General features: G+C 46.3%; 2 protein-coding genes across 5 annotated transcripts in view; one reads left to right on the top strand and one right to left on the bottom strand.

Annotated features, from left to right (window-relative positions):
- SLC36A3 (solute carrier family 36 member 3) overlaps positions 1–18113 on the top strand; it is a 48752-nt gene extending 30639 nt beyond the window's left edge. For 2 of the 3 annotated variants that reach the window (XM_054556089.2, XM_054556095.2), the window contains exon 12: positions 17869–18107. In XM_054556089.2, coding sequence (XP_054412064.1) covers positions 17869–17879 — 11 coding nt within the window. In that variant the 3' untranslated portion in view covers positions 17880–18107. Of the gene's footprint in view, positions 1–17868 lie in introns of all 3 variants that reach the window. The other variant, XM_054556092.2, reaches the window with a different exon arrangement.
- Positions 5621–21921, bottom strand: GM2A (ganglioside GM2 activator). 2 transcript variants are annotated; one of them, XM_009241200.4, is made up of 4 exons: positions 21549–21921; positions 14932–15084; positions 7940–8122; positions 5621–7561 (listed from the first exon to the last, which is right to left on the bottom strand). In XM_009241200.4, the coding sequence occupies exons 1-4, from the start codon at positions 21627–21629 to the stop codon at positions 7406–7408; spliced, it is 573 nt and encodes a 190-aa protein (XP_009239475.2). In that variant the 5' UTR covers positions 21630–21921; the 3' UTR covers positions 5621–7405. The 2 variants fall into 2 exon arrangements, with proteins under 2 accessions (XP_009239475.2, XP_063580401.1); XM_063724331.1 differs by having other exon boundaries at positions 14932–15094; positions 21550–21802.
- Between the last annotated feature and the right edge of the window lie 393 nt (positions 21922–22314).

The following is a 22314-nucleotide window of genomic DNA, read 5'->3' as shown; positions in this document are numbered from 1 at the left end:
AGTTGTGCAACATAGGCTGAATTATCTGCTGCCACATGCTTCTTTGGAAAAAACTGGGACCTAAGAGTTGAAACAGAGAGATCTAGAAGGATACAAAGTATGTGGGAAGGTCCCCCAGGACCTTCAGAATCATTTGCCACTGTACTTCTCTACTGGACAAATGTGATTTATCTTGACATGACTGAGCTGGACAATGGTTGGGGCATAAAGGGGAATGACATGTAAAATCAATCAGTTTAAGAAGAAGCTGAATGCAGATCTTCAACAAGGCCATTGGAGGCCGGGCACAGTGGCTCACGCCTGTAATCCCAACACTTTGGGAGGCTGAGGTGGGTGAATCACCTGAGGTCAGGAGTTTGAGACCAGCCTGGCCAACATGGTGAAACACCGTCTCTACTAAAAACACAAAAATTAGCCAGGTATGGTGGCAGGCACCTGTAGTCCCAGCTACTCGGGAGGCTGAGGCAGGAGAATCGCTTGAACACAGGAGGCAGAGGGTGCAGTGAGCCAAGATCATGCCATTGCACTCCAGCCTAGGCAACAAGAGCGAGACTCCATCTAAAAAAACAAAAAACAAGGCCATTGGAAAAAAAAGAAATGGGAGAGTTGGGATTGCTAAGGAACACAAACTGAGATCGCTAAGCACATACGCCCTGCATGTGCAGGGCTGGGGAAGTCACCCACGTGAAGGTGAAGCATTGAGAGTTGGCTACCAAGTGATATAAGTCAGTGCACAAGTGCAGTGGTTTATAAGCCATAGTGCCCTGGGAATGGAACTGACAGGCAGCTCTCTAAGGATCGACAAGACTTGTTATCCGCCAAGTCCAGGTTGTGCCTGTCTCAAACCCACAAAGGAGCTCCTTAAGCAATTCCCAGATCTGAGTTCAAAAGGGAAGAAAAAGGGGGTGGGGAGCAGAACACCTCCCTGGCATGCCAACCCCAATTGCAAGTGAAATTTATTTGGCAAGATAGACTCTCTCAAGGGAAAATTCTCAGGTGGACTCAAACTTAGGAAGTTGGCTTCCTGGTCAGGGAGACATGGGTGAACCAAAAGACTTCTCCCGGGAGGTCGAGGCGGGTGGATCATGAGGTCAGGAGATTGAGACCATGGTGAAACCCCATCTCTACTAAAAACACAAGAAGTTAGCCAGGCATGGTGGTGGGCACCTGTAGTCCCAGCTACTTGGGAGGCTGAGAGGAGAATGGTGTGAACCCGGGAGGCGAAGCTTGCAGTGAGCCGAGATCGCTCCACTGCTCTCCAGCCTGGGTGACAGAGCGAGACTCCATCTCAAAAAAAAAAAAAAAAAAAGAAAAAAAGAAAAAAGAAAGGCTTCTCCCCACCTCTCCAGCTTCTTCTTGCCCCAATTACACTTTTTCCTTCCAGCCACACCAGCCAGCCTTTGTCCAGTTCCTCAAATGCACCATGTTTCCCGCTGCTGCTGGGCCTCCATTTACGCTCTTCTCCTCTCTCTTCACCTGCTTAATTCCTCCTCATTTTCCAGATCTCAGCTATCACTTCCTCAGGAAAACCCTTTCTGACCTCAGCCACTAACCCAGATTCTGCATAAAGGTTCACCCCCTTCTCCTGTACTGCAGTTGCATGATAGCAGGTTTGTGATGGTTAATACTGAGTGTCAACTTGATTGGATACAAAGTATTGATCCTGGGTGTGTCTGTGAGGGTGTTGCCAAAGGAGATTAACATTTGAGTCAGTGGGCTGGGAAAGGCAGACCCACTCTTAACCTGGGTGGGCACAATCTAATCAGCTGCCCGCGTGGCTAGAATATAAGCAAGCAGAAAAATGTGAAAAGAGAGACTGGCCTAGCCTCCCAGCCTACATCTTTCTCCCGTGCTGAATGCTTCCTACCCTCGAACATTGGACTCCAAGGTCTTCAGTTTTAGAACTCGGGCTGGCTCTCCTTGCTCTTCAGCCTGCAGATGGCCTATTGTGGGACCTTGTGATCAAGTGAGTTAATACTTAGTAAACTCCCCTTTGTATATATTTCTATTAGTTCCATTAGTTCTGTCCCTGTACAGAACTCTAAGTAATACAAGGTTCATATCTTTTTTTTCTCAAAATGAGAACTTCAGCAAACTATTTTTAAAACTTTTTATTTTGAAAAAAGTTAGACTTTCAAAGGGTGGCAAAAATAATAGTTTCCATGTACCCTTCACCCAGCTCTTACTAATGTTAACATCTTACATAACCACAGTACAATTATCAAAACCAAATAATTGACATTGGTGAAATCTTATTTCTGGTCCTTTTTCTAATCCAACATCCAAATCGGTATCTCACAATGCAGTTAGTTATCGTATTTCTTTAACCTCTTCCAGTCCATGACTGTTCCTCAGTCTTTCCTTATTGTTCACGGCCTCGGCACTTTCAAAACGTACTGGCCGGTTATTTTGTAGAGTGTCTCTCAGTTTGGGCTTGTCTGATCTTTTCTCATGGTTGCACTGAGATTGCACATTTCTGACAATATCACAGAAGTGACATTGTGCCCTTCTCAGTGCATCATATTGGAAGGTACTTAGTGTGTCTTATTAGTGGTGATGTTAACTTGATCACTTGGCTAAGGTGGTTTCTGTCAGGTTTATTCACTACAGTGACTGTTTTTCCCTTTGTAATTAGTATCTTGTGAAGGGATCTTAAAACCATGCAAAATCCTGTTTCCCATCACACTTCTGTTCACTACTTTGGCATTCATAGGTGTTTCTTGTCTGCAACTATTCCTATGGTGTTTGCCTAATGGTGTTTTTCTGTTTGTTTTTGAGACGGAGTCTCACTCTGTCGCCCAGGCTAGAGGGCAGTAGCACAGTCTCGGCTCACTGCAACCTCCACCTCCCAGTTCAAGCGATTCTTCTGCCTCAGCCTCCGGAGCAGCTGGGATTACAGGCACGTGCCACCATGCCTGGCTAATTTTGTGTATTTTTAGTAGAGACAGGGTTTCATCATGTTGGCCAGGCTGGTCTTGAACTCCTGACCCCAGATGATCCACGCACCTTGGCCTCCCGAAGTGCTGGGACTACAGGTGTCAGCCACTGCGCCCAGCCATTTTTTCTATTTCTATCATTCCTTCTACATTTGTGATTCCATTGTGTATAGGATTCTATAGTGTATTTTTAGTCAGTGGACTATAACTGATTATTGTCATTATTTTATTGCTCAAATTGCCCAAGATTTGGCCACTGAAGGACATTCAGTTTGGTTCCTGTGTCCTTTCAATATGTCGCCCATGTTCTCGTTACCTATCATATAGTTTTCCCAATCCTAATATACACATAAAGTACTTCCTGAATTGCTAACTTTGGCTTCTGTGAAAAATTTGCTAACTAGACTCTGGTATTTGTGTACAGTTCCTTTTCTCTTTCTAGTATCCCATCAAAATGCTATAACTTCTTATTTTTCTTGCCCACCTCCTTCAATGTGGTTGTATTATGCATTTGAAATGCAGTAAGTTCATTTGTTACTGTTTGTATTTCATTTTGAACTCTCCTCATATCCTGGTTGACTTTAATTATTTTGGGGGGCATGAGAAACATTACTATGGCTCTAAGAGTCACAGTTACACAAAATATACTCAGATACACTCGGCAGTGTTCCATCCCTTCTTCCTTTATACTGTTATGATTTCTCCCTTCTTTCTACTCTACACCCACCTACCATCCATAGAGAGCTCATTACTTTCTGGTCAATCTTTCCTTATTTACTTTGCATAAACAAGCAGATACATGTGCTTTCTTACATCTCCTTCTTTCTTACATACAAAGTACCACTTTCTACTTTTTGTACTTTGCTTTTTGCATTTAGTATATCTTGAAAATAATTATACCGATTCATAGAGATCTTCCTCATTTTTTTTACAGCTCAATAATATTCCATCATGTGGGTATGCCATTGGTGCCATGGTTTCCTCAGGCTTTCTCGTGTATATGAACATGACTTTGCTTCCAATATTTGCAGTCTCAGTGCTGCAATGAGTAATCTTGTGCATCTGTATGTTTGTACTGTTGGAGGTGCATCTTCAAGGGAAATTCCCACAGTGGAAATGGTTGTGTCAAAGGGTAAATGCTTCTGCAATTTGTTAAGTACTGACAAATTCCCCTCCAGAAGTCATACTAGTTTGCATTCCTACCAACAGTGATGACAGTGTGTTTCCCTATAGCCTTGCCTAACAGAAATGTGTTGTTCTTTCTTTCACCAGTCTGAGAGATGATAAATGGTATCTCAGTATTATCTCAATTTACATTTCTCTAATGAGTTAGTTTGAATATTTCATTTCAAAGAGCCATTTTTATATCTTTACATGAGTGTGTATGTTCATGTCTTTTCCCAGTTTTTCTATCAAGTTTTTGGTCCTTTGTCCCTTAATTTTTAATTCCTTATATAGTAAGAATACTAACTGTTTGTCTATGATATAGGCTGGATAAATTTTTCTCCCAGTCATTTGATTTTATTGTGTTTTTACTAAGCATTTTTATTATCTTTATGTAGTCAAATGTGTCAATATTTTGTTGCCACTGGATATTTCCACCATGTTTCCTTCTGTATTTATATGGCTTCATTTTCTTACATTTGGATCCTGGATCCAGATGGAGTTCATTCTTGCATATGGTGTGAAGTACAGGTCTAACTTCGACTTTCTCCAAGGGGCTTTCCAGTTGGCTCAGCACCATTTATTAAAAAGTCTGCTTTGACCTGCGATTGAACTTTGACCTGCCACCTTTAACTCCTCATCCCCCACCCCTAAGAAACCTCAAGGAACATATGACCCAAGAGCAGAGCAGACATAAAAAGATTAACTGAGCTACTGAGATTCGGTCAAGAATGTGAACTAAAAAGCAACTGTTGAGAATAAGGCTGGAAGATCCAACAGAGGGAAACGGCTGTGGAGGTCATTGCCAGGTGAGGCGTCAGAGCCCCGGCATTGGGAAGTGGTCAACTCGTGGGTTGGTAAAAAGAATTCACCAACAACAGTATAAGTTTGAAAAAGGAAAGGTATTAGAAGAATGCTGCAGAAGACTGCAATGGGGCACCTCAGTGAGAGGACTTGAACGTACCATGGTGGATTTCTCCTTAGGGATATTTATAGACCTTAAAGTGGGACCGTGGGGTTGCAGTGAGTTTCAGCATGGCATTCCGGAGATGTACAGAAATTTTAGTTACTCATAAGGTTTTTATCGGGGAAAAGAAATCTGGAACCAGACGCCTGCTTTAGATAATAGGAAAGTCTAATTACTTCTAATTTTCCCCAAATAAGAAGTTTTGCGTCTGCATGGCCTGATAGTCACCAGGTGGTCTTTGCTCCCTTTTAAATTCCTCAGATAAAAAGATTTTGTCTCTGGGGCCTGTTCAATGGTCACTAGGTGATTTTCACTCTCCGCAGTCATGATGTGATGGAAAGCAAAATAGCAAACAGGGGAGCTGGATGGCGATGAAGCAGAAACAACAAGCAAGCTCAAGCTCCTGCAGAAGCGTCTGTCCCTGGAATCGCCTCGGCTCACCTGTACCGTTCCAACAAACCCTTCCAACCAAAAGAGCCCCACCCCAAAAACACTTTTGAAATCCTGAGATGTGATCAGTGAAATCAGCAGCAAGGCAAGGGAGAAACTGTCAGCAAGTTAAAAAGATTTATTGCTATTCCAGGCTTCAAATGAGCCCAGAACTCAGGGCTGGTATGTGTTTCAGAAGTTGCTATGGTGTAACAGGGTGGTAGAAAAATCCAGGCAGTTTGATGTCGAGGCCACCCTCTCTTCCTTGGACCCCTGCTCCAAAAGCAGCTTCTGGTGAGGCTCTTTCCCACCTGCCTCATTCACCCGACAGGACTCCAAGACTGAGGCAGGCAGCCTCGTGATCCCCACAGCTCACAGGTGACAGGCTGCCCATACCTCTCCTAGCACTGGAAGAGCCTTGTCCTTGGGACCGGACACTATGGCTTTGGCCCTATGGAGGGAGAAATGGTCCCACAGGAGTTATCTTAAGAGGACAAGGCATGCACGGTCTGAGATTAGAGGTTGTGAAGTGGCCACCCATGAGCCAGTCCGTTTGGGACACATCACACTGCACAGCTTTTTAAAAAAAGAATTAGCTGCCAATCTTTTAAAATAGTAAGATTTCATATACAAATCTGGATTTTTGGCTTCTCTAGGAGTAAACATTGAAACTTTTTTTTTGAGACAGAGTCTCACTCTGTCACCAGTCTGGAGTATTGCCAGTATCTGGCAGTTGTCTTCACAGACTGGCTATGCACTCTCCAACTTACTCCAGTCCTTGCCACCCTTAATTATATTTCCAACTGGAGACCAGGCCTCAGCAGCCTTGTATCAACGGGCACATGTGCTGTGACTTTCTGTGTAAGAAACATTTACATTGTAATAGTATCTTTAATCAAAAAGGAAAAATCGGCTGGGCATAGTGGCTCATGCCTGTAATCCAGCACTTTGCAAGGCCAAGGTGGGCGGATCATGAGGTCAAGAGATCGAGACCATCCTGGCCAACATGGTGAAACCCCATCTCTACTAAAAATACACAAATTAGCCGGGCGTGGTGGCAGGGCCTGTAGTCCAAGCTACTTGGAAGGCTGAGGCAGGAGAATCGCTTGAACCCGGGAGGCGGAGGTTGCAGTGAGCCGAGATTGCGCCACTGCACTCCAGCCTGGTGACAAAGTGAGATTCTGTCTCAAAAAAAAAAGGGAAAAATCGAAATCAAGCCTGGAAGCAACATGTTTCTCATGGTTCTTGTCAGTCATTTAAGTCTCCTGCTAGGCCCTGCGGGTACCTGAGTTTATAAACAACAGAGCACTCCTAATATCTCCCCCAAGGGATTCCTCCCCCCACACACCCTACCTCTCCAGGATACACTGCACCCTAGTATTAATTGGGCAAATCTAGAAAGGAAATCAAAATTAGTCACAGAAGTTAAGGGAGGAATAGACTAAGAGCAAATACTTTTGCCCCTTCATCGTAACAGGGGGCTGGAGGAGAACAAAAACGTTAATACTCTCACTTTCCTTTTAACTTAGTGACAAAAAAAAAAAAGAGTGAGAGAGACAGAGTCATAAAGACTCTTCAGGTCCTAAAACGTTCTGGTTCCCATTCCTTAACTGCTTTGGAAATGAACAAGGCTCTTTAGAGAGAATGTTAACCGGGATGAGTAAAGTGGTCAGCCCAGCAGATGCCCTGGGCTATCAAGAACTGTCCAACTCATCCTCCCTTAGGTCAGGGCTGCTTGCCCCAACCTAAAATGTAAGTGGCACAAAATGATTTTCAGTGAGGGTAGTGGACTCATTGTAGAAAGGGGATTAAAGGGGGGCAGAGAGTGGGAGTTTGACCTTGGCAAACACAAAACAGAGGAAAAGGGACCTTCCTCACACCGCTCCATTCTGCTGTGGCAGATGCCATGTTATATGCCCTTTAGAGAGGCAGCGATCTTGATGCAGCCCAGATGCTTCCCACTGCTGCTCAGGACGCTCTCTATGCGGTAGTTCCCGGTGGTGAGCCAACTGGGCAGCTCCAGGTCAGGCACAACGAATTCGCTCTTGGGCAGTGAGTAGGTTCCCTGTGGGAAAGCCAGTGGACCGCCAGTCAGTGGGAGCCTACTGATGGGGTCTTTCTCCTAGAGCCACTGCTAGGATTGTAGCCATGAACTACCACCCCTCTTCCCATTCTCAAAATGGCCGCACAAGATTAGAGAAGGCCATAGTACTGTACAGCATGGATTATTATGGATAAAGGGCCCTGAAGATCACATCTAAGTTCAAGTCTCCCATTTCATAGATAACTGAGGCTCCTGGAAGATAAGTGATTCCTGATAGGTCACACTGGCTTACAAATCCAGAGACATCCAGATCTGCAGGAGGAGAATGCAAAGACCCTTCTCTCTAAACCCCATCTCTTTAGCCACAGGGGTAATGCTCTCTCCTCCCTAAGTACTTACTTCTTTGAAGGGACAGTGGCAAGGAAGCCCATAGGTACGCAGGGGCTCTGGGCAGGGCTCCCCAGTAGGAATTAACATGTCAAGCACATCACAGAATTGTTCAAAGGTACAGCTGCCAATGTAGTCCGTGCATGGGATCTTGATCCAGAGGCCAGCCACTTCCTTCTCCAAAACTAAATCCACCTGGTAAAAACAAAAAAAAAACAAAAAAAAACAAAGGTTTGAAAAAGGTTATAAGTATGAATTCCAGGGCAAACATATCAGCTCTTCTGTCTCTTCAAAAAAAGCAGCAATATATTTTAATCATAGAATTTGTAACTGTATGAGATCTTAGAGATAGTCTGTTCTAGGAATGGCAACATTGTGGCCCATGTGTGAGTATAGTGTATTATTGTGCCCATGGCAGACATTAACAATCAAATGTGAATTTTCCCCCTACACTGAACTATACATAGACTTAGAATTCTTTTTTATTTTTGTATCATGGCTCACTGCACTCACTGCAGCCTCAACCTCCTGGGCTCAGACGATCCTCCTGCCTCAGCCTCCCATGTAGCTGGGAAACACAGGCAGGCACCACACCCAGCTAATTTTGTATTTTTTGTAGAGATGGGGTCTCACTTTGTTGCCCAGGCTGGTCTGGAACTCCTGGCTTCAAGCAATCCTTCCACCTCCGCCTCCCAAAGTGCTGGGATCCCAAAGTGCTGGGATTACAGGTGTGAGCCATCACGCTCAGTCCATAGTCTTAGAGTTCTTTAGGTAGTCACTACCCTAAGATTGGCTCTAACACTTGTATTGAAATGCACTTGTCATCTAACTGCTAATTGGTTAACTGTGGCATTGTTTCCTGGGCTTTCCTTCTGAGCCCAGTCTTGGCCCCAAAATCCTTTTCTGCATAGGACTTCAGGTAGTTACTACCAACTGATGGGCTGGTTACCAAAATGAACCCAACTGGCTGCTCTTGGGTCACATTTTCTCCGTACAGCCACAGAAGACAGAATTAAGAACAATGGGAATGTATAGAAAGATCACCTTGAGACTGGTATAAAATCATAGCTAGGTTACAACAGATGGAGCTGCCTCAAGGAGTAGTGGGCTCCCTGACTCAGCTGGGAAAGCTACAAAAGACTCTTGTGCCTGGAGTAGAGCTGGGTGAGAAGCTCTAGAACACACTTGACACCTCCATGCTGTCATGACTTTGCTCCTGTTTTGGAGGCTGAAGCTGGCCAGGAGGAAGTGGCCAGAATTTCATGGTGGACATCCCAGTTGTGCCGGGCACGTGCTGAACAGTCACCATGTATTAGCTGCCTCTAGTGCCAAATGAGTTGTCCTTTAGAACCATGTCTATCACCCACCAAAGGTATCAAGGGAAAACTCCAAGGAAAGAGCACCAGGAAATTAGCTTTCTCAAATATCTGATTAGTTGTGAGTGTTATGGCAGGAAATCACATTTTTAGGATCCCTTTCAGCTCTGACATTCTAGCATTCTAGGAATCCCAGCCTCTAGGCTCACTTTATTTGGGGCTCTGTTTCTAAGAGATAAATCCTGGATGGGCGCTTATGTCCTAAGAGGCTGCTGGGCTCAGGCTGGTTCCCAGGCCACGGACTCAAGTCTTCCAGATGCCCCAGATGTCGAGATATTAGCTGCCTTCCTCCAGGCCCAAAAAGAACAAAGAAGTCAGCATATCCTGTGTTCTGAGTGGACAAATTCAAATTGCTCCTCTCACTGCCCTCATCTGCTGCTAAGACATACCCATTATCTCCACCACTGGCCACACAGCACCCTCTCAGCCCTCCTCTCTCTCATCAAACCTGCTTCTACCCCACTGCCTAGGAAAAGTCAGAGGGCCTAGGTTGGAATGCTAGTTCTGCCACTTCCTAGTTTTATTGTGCCCTTGGGTGAGTTACTTAATCTCTCTCAGTGGCCATTCCCTCATCTTCTTTTTTTTTTTTTGAGACAGAGTCTCACTCTGTCACCCAGGCTGGAGTATAGTGGGGCAATTTTGGCTCACTGCAAACTCTGCTTCCTGGGTTCAAGCGATTATCCTGTCTTAGTCTCCTGAGTAGCTGAGATTACAGGCATGAGCTACCACACCTGGCTAATGTTTTTGTATTTTTAGTAGAGATGGGGTTTCACCATGTTGGTCAGGCTGGTCTCAAACTCCTGACTTCAAATGATCCACCCGCCTCAGCCTCCCAAGGTCCTGGGATTACAGGCATGAACCACTGCACCCGGCCTCACCTCATCTTCAAAAGTGGGATATTTTAGAGTGCCTACCTCTCTCACAGGTCCCATTGAGAGGGAAATACCAGCACTTTGCACAGTGCCTGAAATCAAAAGCTTCCTCCTCCGTGACTTCTGCCCTGCCTTTTTCCTTAGCCAATACTCTCTCCTTGTGTCGCCAATACCCTAATGAAAATGTTTGAGCCAGTTATGCCCTGAGCGAGAACACGCAGTGGAGGAGGCCAGTAGGGGGACAAGTCCTGCCAGGGCTCCTCCCACCAGGCTGGAACCTGTAGGGCTGCATCTACCAGAAGGGGTAGTGGCTCCCTCATCTCTACTCCTAACCCCAGCACAGGACCAGCACGACACAAGAAGTGTACTGAACTGAAGTCAACAGAGGGTTCTAAGGCAGCAGCCACACCTACCATTTGGAAATTACAAATAATGGCTCATTTCTTATTCTCAATCTATTTGCTACTATGACTCAGAAAAGGAAGCAGGGCGGAGTAATGAGCCCAGGCATGTATATTTGGGTGCTGGGGGAGCCAAGTTACCAGGCCTGAAAGGCTGGAATAAGTACATATGACAAATACGTGACAATTTACAATTCTCGAGGATGGGAAAACCAGGGTCCCACAGGCTGGAACTTGAGGGAGCGCTGGGCAGTGGGAGTTATTAACTATGCCAGATCACATGGAGCAAGTCAAAAGAGAAAAGGGAGCTCCTGAGCAGGCCCCAGTCTTACCCATGGCCATGGAATCTGGGACATTTAACTTTTAAAAATTGCAGCTGGAGTCAAATCCAGCCAGGTCCCAGATTTGACTTTTGATCAAAGAAATTTCACTACAGCAAGATCAGAGGAAGAGAGGATGGCAGTTGCTTTCTTGAGTTTGGGCAGTCACTCTCCTCTGGGCCTCAGTGTAACAAGGGGTCGAAGCCCCATGGACACCAAGAGTGCTCCAGGCTCATCCAGAGCTTAGTTCTGGGCAGCTCTCATAAGCGGGTCTGCTGGGCAAGAGGAGAGTTCTGGAACTGAATCTGCAGCACTCCTCTACCCTCCCCTGCCAATACACCAAGCACCAAGTCTACCTCCCTGCCAGTAAAAGCTCAGGAACCAAACCCCAAGATAAACATACCAGCCTTGTCCATGCTAACAACTAGCTTTGTGACCTGGGTCAAGTTGCAACCTTTCCTGAGACCCTTTGTCCCTCATCGTCTCTTCTCCCTAGCAAGTGGTCAGAAGAGCTTTCATCTAATAGTTGATATGCACATATCCTGAAAAAAGAACTGAACCAAATAAATATATATATACGAGAAATATTGGGAGCCGGGCATGGTGGCTCACGCCTGTAATCCCAGCACTTTGGGAGGCCAAGGTGGGCAGATCACCTGAGGTCAGGAGTTTGAGACCAGCCTGGCCAACGTGACGAAACCCCATCTCTACTAAAAAAGTGCACGCCTATAATCCCAGCTACTCTGGAGGCTGATGTAGGAGAATCCCTTGAACCCGGGAGGCAGAGGTTGCAATGAGCCATGATCGTGCCACAACACTCCAGTCTAGGCAACAGAGTAAAACTCCATCTCAAAAAAAAAAAAAAAAAAAATTGGGGAAAAAGAAGGAGCAGAGGGGATCTGAGGCTAATTTTTCCTAAGCACAAGTGACAGTAAAGACAGAGGAGATTATGTAGGCCCAAATTTATGACAGGTACTAAAGCAATGGAAAAGGAGAATAGGGAGTAAAACCCATCTTAATGGTTTGTGAAGAAGCCAGGAAAAGCAGGCTGAGGGCAGAAGAGGGGGTTTGCCAGCTTCTTGTTTCCAAGTCAGCTGCATAGCCCCCTCCCTGAAAACACCAGTGGTTGCATGGTGATGGCAGCAGAGGGAGCACGGTGGACGGCCTACCAGGAGAGCCCACACTCCAGATCAGCAGAGGGAGCACACAAATAGATGTGTGTGACCCTGGCAGAGAAACAGTCCAGTGTCCACACACAGGGAATGATTCCATCCCTCGGCCCAGATCCAAGGGTACAGGGCTTGACCCCCTATCACTTGAGGAACAGTAATGGAAACACAATGACTCCACTAGGAAAAGACTTGGTAGGAGGTGCAGGGGAGCTGAAAGCTGCCACATATCCAGGACTTGTGTCTGGGTCAAGAGGCTGCAGGATAAGACAGACACTAATCGAAATGTTCACAAGATATAAAATGTACTGAGCATGTCCTGGGTGCCAGGCCCTGTGCAAAGCACTTTCTACATGATTTTCTAACTCAGGTATTGCTCAAGGAAACCCCATAATGTAGGAGCTGTGATTAAGACAGGTCTAAGGATAATGTTAGAAACACAGATTCCAAATCAGGAATCTTCTAGATAATTAAGACAAAACTTTTACCAGAATAGATCTGGATCAGGAACAGACTGAAGGGCATAGAGGAACGTCATATAAAGGTAGCAATTTTAGCTAGAGAGGAAAGGACCATAATAAATGGTGTTGCAATGGATATATGAAAAGTCTTCATTGTTTTCTAAGAAAATATAAAAACATACACCCCTAAAATAGTCAGTGGATGGAAACAAACTGGTTATTCCCAAAGAAAATACAAAAGGCAAATAAACTTATGAAGAGACATCTGTGCTCACTAGAAATGATGCAAGTTTGTTCAAACATTGGGAGGCACTTTGACAAAATGTATCAAAAGACCTAAAAAGTGTGTATCTAGATAATCAGAAAATTATAAAAAGATGTACTGTAAGAATAATTTCTACAAAAGTGGTTATTACAGCAAAACAAAAAACAAACAAACAAAAAAAACCCTCTGTCCGGGTACAGTGGCTCAAGCCTGTAATCCCAGCACTTTGGGAGGCTGAGGCAGGTGGATTGCCTGAGGTCAGGAGTTTAAGACCAGCCTGGATAACATGGTGAAACCCCATCTCTACTAAAAATACAAAAAGTAGCTGGGCGTGGTGGCAGGTGTCTGTAATCCCAGCACTTTGGGAGGCCGAGGCAGGCAGATTGCCTGAGGTCAGGAGTTCAAGACCAGCCTGGCCAACATGGTGAAACCCCATCTCTACTAAAAATACAAAAATTAGTGGGGCGCAATGGCAGGTGCCTGTAATCCCAGCACTTTGGGAGGCTGAGGCAGGAGAATCACTTGAACCCGGGAAGCGGAGGTTGCAGGGAGCTGAGATCGCGCTACTGCACTCCAGCCTAGGCAACAGAGTAAGACCCTGTCTCAAAACAAACAAACAAACAAATAAAAACTACCCTGGAAACAAACTAAATGTTCACCAATAGACTTGTTATATAAATTATGAAAGATCCACATCAGAATATTTCTGCCATTAAAAATGATTGGGTGGGCTGAGCAAGGTGGCTCACGCCTATAATCCCAACACTTTGAGAGTCTGAGGCAGGAGGATTGCTTGAGCTCAGGAGTTTGAGACCAGCCTGGGCAACACAGGGAGGCTCCGTCTCCATAAAAAATAAAAAAATCAGGTAAGCATGGTGACATGCACCTGTGGTCCCAGCTACTCAGGAGGCTGAGGTGGGAGGATCCCTTAAGCCCAGGAGGTCAAGGCTGCAGTAAGCCATGATCACACTACTGCACTCCAGCCTGAGCAACACAGTGAGACACTGTCCCTAAAATTACAATAAATTAAAATAATAAAATAATGATTGGGTAAAAAAAAAATTGACTAAGTAGAGCCACCTAATCCTTGGAAAGAGATATGGAACATATAGTATGATGCAAAAAAATTAGCAAGTATAATAGCACACATCATATAATCCCATGAGTATAAGTGTGTATGTACTTACAAACACATAAAAATTCTGATGGGATATATAAAGAGCAAACACTGACTATCTCTAGGATTTAGATTACTGGAGGACATTTACAATGAGCACTGCCTATTATCATACATATCCGATAAAAATAAATATGTGTGTTATGTATGTAATTGTACGGGGGAAAGTTGCAAAGAATATCCTATAAGATGTTAAAAGTGCTTATCCCTTATCACTAGGTAGTGAGATTTCAAGTGATTTATTTTATTTATTTATTTATTTTGAGACAGAGTTTCACTCTGTTACCCAGGCTGGAATGCAGTGGTGCGATCTTGGCTTTCTGCAACCTCTGCCTCTTCGGTTCAAGCAATTCTCCTACCTCAGCCTCCTGAGTAGCTGGGATTACAGGCACATGCCACCACGCCCAGCTAATTTTTGTACTTTTAGTAGAGATGCGGTTTCACCATGTTGGCCAGGCTGGTCTCAAACTCCTGACCTCAAAAGATCCACCCACCTCAGCCTCCCAAAGTGTTGGGATTACAGGCATGAGCCACCACACCTGGCCTATTTTATTTATTTTTTGACCACTTGTGTTTTCTAAAGTGATTATATATTACTGGCTAATTGGTATATCGATTTGTAATTAACAACAAACCCAAATTGGCCAACCAGAGCTGTCAGACAATAATGAGCAATTGGCCATCTGGCCCAGAGAAGGCCAGGATGCTTCTGCCAGGTGCAAGGTATCCATCACTCCTGCCCTCACCAGGAAGTTGCTGGCGCTGACATCAGAGATTCCTTTCAATCTTATGATCCTGAGATTCCACGAACCTGTGAAAGAGTGTCTGAATCTACATGTCCTGTACTATTCTCTGGGAATCCAGGATTCTGAAATTCTTCACAGTTCCCCAAGCATACATGCCCCAGTGCCCCTGCTGGCCAGATCCTGGCATCTCCCCTTCCCCACCCACCCCCAGGCTCACCTTCAGAGGAGAACTCAGGGGAACACTGGTGCTGCCCACGACACTGAGGGTCACATTCCCAGGAACGATGATGGGGTCAGGCTCCAGAGTCAGGCTTCTGATCACTGCAGGGTCCTTCCCTTCATCACAGTTATCCCAGGAAAAGCTACTGAGCTGGGATGGCCGGGGACAATCAGGCAGCAAGGAAGGAGGAGAAGAAAAAGGTTGACAAAAGAAACTATCACAGATCACAGGAAAAACGAGCTCCTGGCAGTGTGACCTTGGGTGAGGCACCCCTGTCCCTGAGCCTCATCTATGAGACTCCACACCTATGAACCTGGGATAACACTTATCCTACTCATTTTATAGGCAGGACTAAACTAAAAGACTCAAAAGATATAATCTCCCAAAAGTGTATTGTAAACTACAAGGCAGGATATGATAGACCTGGAACTTCAAAACAGGAGACTGACCTAATTAGCCTTTGGTGGGCACCTTCTCTGACTTCCCACCTCCCTGCTGCCTGCTCCTCTCCAGCCAGCCTTGGAATCCCAGCAGAGGGCAAGCTCCTAGAGGATTCACCTCTGCAGCCCACACCCAGGACCTTGTTCATGTCACACCCCATGCCCAACCCAGAGCCAGGAACAATGGGAAACACAAAACACAATGGGAAATCTAACAGCATCTGAAATCCCACTCTCAAGGGGCAGGTGATTAACTCAGAAAGGAATAGGACACTCATGAAAAGATCCCCAGTGGATCACTTGCTGATGAATAATCCCCAGTGGACTTCCCCAGTCCTAACCAGTGTCTTCTTCCCATCCCACTTCTCATGCCACACGCCTACTTGGGTCATTCATCACCCCTCTGCTGAGCTGCTCCTCCTGTTCCTCCACGTCCCCCAGGTCTCCTGATTCCACCACCACTACATCTGGATGTGACTTCATGTGACCACCACTCCGCACTCCAACAGGACCCTGTCTGACTATCTTGAACACCTCCCACACCGTGAAGACTCTCTGCCCACCCACTCTCACCTCTCCCAGCCCCCTGGAGGCCACCTATGAGACACTGTTGGCATGCCCTCCATCCACACCCTGTCTCAGAGAGAAAACCTGCCAGTCCCACACCCCCAAGCTGATGCCCACCTTCAACACTCCCATCACTGACTCTTTCAAGAGGGATCACCTAACCCCAGCTAGTCTGACAGATTCTCTCTGCCCAATTTTGGAATTAAGGCATAAAAGGCTGGGGATATGGGGGTTTTGTGCTGTCACTGGATCCTAAGTTTTGGGTTGAGGCCAGACCATCTAGATCTGTGATCCATGACCAAGCAGAAGTTAGGGCTAAGGGCTAAGGGCTCTGTTGGTCTGTGGAAAAGGGAACAGATCAAGTCCCACTTCCCTATCTATAAAAGCAGTATGGAGTAGCAGTGAAGGGCATGGCTTTAGAGAGACATGGGTGAATGACAGCTTTAGCCAAACAGCCCTGGGTGGAAATCATAGCTCTGCCACACTTACCATGTGATTTTATAGGCCAGTTTCCCCTTTGGAGTCTAAATTTCCACATCTTTTAACTGGAGGCATTTCTACCTTCCTCTCCAGGATGTTGCAAGGGCTAGAGCGTGTAGGTAAAGCTCATAACCCAATGCCAGACACAACGCGCGAGCCAGCTCACTAAATGGGGGCCATTAGCATCCTAGCCTCTGCTTCCTGCCGGCAGCTCCATGAGATGTCTTGTAGCTCTGTAATAAACTTCCCCTTTACCTGAGCTTTTAGGAATGGGTTCCTACCCCTTGGAATGAAAGGTCATGTCATGACCAAGAAAGGTAGGACAGGATAGTTGCCACTAAATGTTTCCTTCAACATTCATTCCACAAATATTTATGGAGCAATGATGATAGGCCCTGGGCTAAGTGCTGTGGCAAGAGTGGTAAACAATCAGACCTGGCTCCTGCCCTGCCTTGAGGAGCTTACCGTCTAATGCAAATAAATATCACCCACTATGATTTGTGAGTCCCACAAAGGAAAAGAGCAGAAGGTAATGCTGACAGCAACAAAGGACTCACTTACATAGGGTGGTGGGGAAGTGATACTTAAGCTGGACTCTTGCAGGATGCGGAGTCAGACATGTAAGTGCAGGCCAAGGGAACTCAGGCAAAGGCCCCAAGGCACAAAGAAGCTTGACTGCTCTAGGCACTGGGAGAAGGCCATGGGCTAAATGTAGTAGATGAGGGACCCAGACAAGGTTGGAGGGGTGGCAGGGTCATTTAATGCAGGACCCCACAAGCTATAACCGGGAGGTTGCATTTACTATAGGGGCAGTGGAACCCCACTGAAGGACAGTACTACACTGTGATTTGTGGTTGTGAACAGACTGAAAGTGGTCAAGGGAAAGAATGCCTGGAATTAAGAGTCAGGCTGGAGGGCAACATAGGAGCAGGACTAGTTTTCTGGGTGGGGCTGCTTTCATAGATTCTAAGGCAGCCTGATCCACACAGAGGATTGATTCCGGGCTGGGGGTGGGGGTAGGGTATCCAGAGTACCTACCGGAGAAGAATCCCTTCCCCTCTCCTAAGCTCTTCTTTCCCCAGGCTCTGGGGGAGATGTAGCAAGATGGCTTCCTGAGGGTAGTGCCCGGCTAGCTGTCTCTGTAGTGACAAATTCTGCTGCTGAGTCCAGGCTCATCAGAGAAGGGAGGTGTAATGGATTAGCAATGCCCGCCAAGGCCAGGCTGGTCACCAGATAGCTGCCATCCCAGCCTAGGCCAACAAGTGGGAAGGGGTGGCACAAGATGGAGGGGAAAGGCACAGCTCTGGAGGCAGAGATATGGGTACTACAGGTATGAGTTAAAACCCAGCTCAGCCAGTCTCACTAGCTGAGACCATGGGTAAGTTAACCCCCTAGGGGTTCAAAATTTCCTCATTTATTACGTGGACATAATGATATCTTTTCACAGGGCTATTGTGAAGGCAAGATGTTTGTATACAGAAAGCACAGGCCACAACTCCTCAAGACTGTCAAGCTCATGAATAAACAAGGAAAGACTAAGAAGCTGTCACAGGCTAGAGGGGGGGGGGGACTACAATGATATGTGTCATGACAATGGCAATGCAGCACCCTGGATTGGATCCTGGCTCAGAAAGAGGGCATTAATGGGAAAACTGGTGAAATCCAAATAAAGTCTAGAATTCAGTTAACAGTAATGTACTAATAATGTTGGTTTCTTAGTTTTGGTGATATGTACATATAAGATGCTAACAGGGAAACTGAGTCAGGAGTCTATAGAAACTCTATATTATCTCTGTAACTTTTCTTTCTTTTTTTTTTTTTTTTTTTTCTTCAGACAGAGTCTCACTCTGTCATCCAGGCTGGAGTGCAGCAGCGCGATCTCAGCTCACTGCAACCTCTGCCTCCTAGGTTCAAGTGATTTCTCCTGCCTCAGCCTCCCAAGTAGCTGGGACTACAGGTGTACGCCACCATGCCTGGCTAATTTTTGTATTTTTAGTAGGGACAGGGTTTCACCATGTTGGCCAGGTTCAGGTTGGTCTCGAACTCCTGGCCTCAAATGATTTGCCTGCCTCAGTCTCCCACAGTGCTGGATTATAGGGGTGAACCGCCACGCCCTGCTGCAACTATCTATAAACCTAAAATTATTCCAAATTTTTTTTTAAGAAAAAAGCACATAGCCCAGTACATAGCACATAGTATGGGTACAACAAATGACAGCCACTATACAGCACTATAGAGTCTATTAAGCACCTACTATATGACTAGCATGGGGCTAGATATCCTCCCCTGTTATCTAACACCCATCACAGCCTGTAGTCACAAGATCAGTTATGCTAGAAGAGGAACTGAAATTCAGGTTTCCTGATGTTCATTCACTGTCACCCCCCATCCCCGTCTTTATCTGGCCCAGGGACTCAAGGTCAGGGCTCTGAATCACATGAGCCCCAAGAAGATGTAGGTGCTGTGTGATTTTGAGTGACCTTTATAATGTCTCAGGGCCTCTTCAAAACTGCCAATCTAAGACCTAGTCTGAGATGGCATCCATACCCACAGCATATATGAGAACAAGTTTGTAGGGTGAGCTAGCAGCCTCTAGCCAGACTCCACCTCATAGCGGCTAGCCCTGGAGTCAAGAGAAACATTCTCAGCCAACATTCAGGAATAAGGTATAAATTCTCCAGGCAAATGAAGTCAAAAGGTCCACATTCCTTCATTCCACAAGCAAAACAGACTTTCTGCCTCGGGGGCAGAGTGAGGCCAAGCCCACAGATTTATATGGCTTTATTTGTTTCTGATTTTAGAAATTTTCCATCAAGGAATGCATTTCCCTTCACCGACAACTCTCCGAGATGCAGGTTGGCACCATCACACCCATCTTACAGATGAGGAGACCAAGACTTAGGAAATCCATGGATTGAGACAGGGGAATGATCAGAAGCCAAGCCTCCCTGCTTTCAGTACCACCAGCTTTCCCCTACACGGCACTGTTCCTCACTCTCAAACACTTCCAAGATGGTAGAAGGGAGGGGATCAGGGTTGGACCTATCCCTTTGCTACCAGAAATGTTTGATGTCTTGACCACAGCTAGCAGCCAAGAGGCAATGGAATCGGGTTTTAGTTTTTGGGGTTTTTTTGTGAGATAGGGTCTCACGCTGTCACCCAGGCTGGAATGCAGTGGTGCAATCTCAGCTGCAGCCATGACCTCCCAGGCTCAGGCGTAGCTGGGCCTCTCACCTTAGCCTCTCAAGTAGCTGGGACTACTGGCGCACACCACCACGCTAATTTTTGTATTTTTGTATTTTTGCAGACATGAGGCTTCACCAGGTTGCCCAGGCTGGTCTTGAACTCCTGAGCTCAAGCAATCTGCCCACCTCAGCCTCCCAAAGTGCTGGGATTACAGGTGTGCACCACCGCACCTGGTCTTGGGTTTTTTTTAAATTGACAAAGCATAGTTGTATACATTTATGGAGTACAATGCAATGTGAAATGTATTCTCTTAGTTGTTTTGAAATGCACACAGTTTCTGACTTACAATGGTTTGACATACCATTTTTCAACTTTACAATCGTGCCTAAGTGATAAATATTCAGTAGAAACTGTACTTTTAGTATCCTTACTGTTTTTCACTTTCAGTACAGTCTTCAATAAATCACATGAGACATTCAACACTTTATTATGAAATGGGCTTTGTGTTAGATGATGTTGCCCAACTGTAGGCTAATGTAAATGTTCTGAGCATGTTTAAGGTAGGCTAGGCTAGGCATGTTTAAGGTAGGCTAGGCTATGATGCTCAGGTTAGTTGTATTAAATGCACTTTCAACTTACGATGGGTTTATCAGAACATAACCTCATGGAAAGTTAAGGAGCTTCTGTGTATAATACATTACTGACGATAGTCACCCTGGTGTGCAATAAATCTCGAAGCCTATTCCCTAGCAGAACTTGATGGCCCAAACCTGTAGTCCCAGCTACTCAGGAGACTGAGGTGGGAGGACTGCTTGAGCCCAGGAGTTCAAGGCTGCAGTGAGCTACAATCGCCCCACTGCACTCCAGCCTGGGTGAGAGAGTGAGACCCCACCTCTACTCTCAACTTCTGTAAGTTCAACTTGGTTAGAATCCGCATATAAATGAGATAATAAAACAGAACTACCATATGAGCCATTATTCCACTTCTGGGTATATATCCAAAGGAGCTGAAATCAACATTTTGAAGGGCTATCTGCACTCCCATATTCGTTGCAGCATTACTCACAATAGCTAAGATATGGAAATAACCTAAGTGTCCATCAACAGACACTTGATGAATAAAGAAATTATCCATCAACAGACACTTGATGAAGAAATTATCCATCAAATTGAATGCATAAAGAAAATGTGGCATATATACACAACAGAATACTATTCAGCCTTTAAAAGGGGAAACATCTTGTCATTTCCAACAACATAGATTGAATCTGAAAGACACTGGGCTAGCTGCAATAAGCCAGGAACTAGGCTTTTTCAGGTCAAGGGATTACAGAACTTCCCTTTCCCAGGGATCTGCAGCACGATGTGAATGAGAAGTGAAGGAGAAAGCTTGGAGGGTACGGGGACTGCTGTCTCAGTGGCTCACAACCAAGGGCAGCGGGGTCACAGGCCTGGGTATTTGTCACCAGATGGGCAAATCTGGATCCTCTGGCCTGGAGAAGCTCTCAACCCCTCCCACCTCTCAGGAAGACCTCAGGGCATTCGAGCAGGGGAAGAGATGAGGCAGCAGGCCTTATCATGGGGGACATAAGGAGTGGGGGTCAGGAGTAAGGTGCAGGGTTAACAGGACTGAATCTCTGGGGGCAATGCCTTAGTTTTAAGGCTGTCTGCATTTTCACTCAGGCGCTTGGAGGGAGGGCAAGAGAGTGCAGACGTGAGATTAATCTCTCCAAAAAGGGCCCGGAGCAGAATAAGTCTTTAGAGGCCACCCTCACTGTACAGACCAGAATCCCATAATTAGTTACTTTGGAAGGCTCTAGTGCAGAGAACTAGAGAGAACTCTAGAGAACGGAGTGGCCACCCCCATATCTCAGCCAGACTCGCACACCCGTAGCTGGGCCAGGAGGCTGCAAACAGACTCTTAAAGGAGGGTGCACTCACCTTTTTCAGGTGGGCTTGCGCAGGGGCCGCAAGAAGCAAGCCCAGGGCGATCAGGAGGGGAGCCTGCATCAGGGACTGCATCGGCAAAGGTGGGTCAAGGCGGAGCTAACTGCAAGGTCTGTGGCGGCAGAGGCGCCTTTAAATGCCTTCCAGTATTGGTTACGCAAAGAAGCTGAGTCCAGTCACTGGCAGGTTCGGCCTGCCCAGTCCCGGCCAGAGACTTCCCGGCCGAGAATTGGACCGATTCCTCCCGGCTCCGCCCCCTCGCTCTTTTCATTGGAGCCTGTCTCTCTAGCGTAGGTGTCAAGGCCTTCCCTCTGTGGCGCGTAAGCGGAGTTGGAAAAGAAAGGGGCGGAGCTGAGTGCGGCAGAGCTGAATGCGGCTGGAATGGAAGGGAGCTTAGCACGAGGTTGGGGCGGGATCACGAGGGCGGGGCGGAGCTGCGAGCGAGGGAGGGGCGGGGCCGTGGCGCGAGGAGGGGCCGAGCGGAGTCGGGGGCGGGGCGGAGCCGAGCTCCTGGGAAGTGCGGGGTGCGGGGGGCGGGGGGCAGGGGATGGGGCGGAGCTGTGGTTTGTGGACTCGTGCCGGGGCCATCACCTTCGGAAGGACCTTTGGGAATCCGCGGATTCAGTGTTTTCATCCCCAAGTCCTTCTTGACAAAAATGTCAGGCTCTCTGCCATGTTACGCTTCCCCATATCTGTGTCTTTTTTTTTTTTTTTTTTTTTTTGCTTTGAGACGGAGTCTCGCTCTGTCGCCCGAGCTGGA

The sequence above is a fragment of the Pongo abelii genome, chromosome 4 (assembly GCF_028885655.2).
Source record: "Pongo abelii isolate AG06213 chromosome 4, NHGRI_mPonAbe1-v2.0_pri, whole genome shotgun sequence".
Lineage (NCBI taxonomy): Eukaryota > Metazoa > Chordata > Mammalia > Primates > Hominidae > Pongo > Pongo abelii.
The sequence above is the reverse complement of the archived record's forward strand: the minus strand, read 5'-3'. Positions and strand labels throughout refer to the sequence as shown.

Coding starts and splice junctions, on each gene's coding strand:
- GM2A (XM_063724331.1), bottom strand. CDS start 21,629: ATGCAGTCCCTGATGCAGGCTCCCCTCCTGATCGCCCTGGGCTTGCTT. Junction 8,123..14,931: donor CCCTGAGTTCTCCTCTGAAG/GTGAGCCTGGGG, acceptor TGTTTTTACCAG/GTGGATTTAGTTTTGGAGAA. Junction 7,562..7,939: donor GCCACTGTCCCTTCAAAGAA/GTAAGTACTTAG, acceptor GCTTTCCCACAG/GGAACCTACTCACTGCCCAA.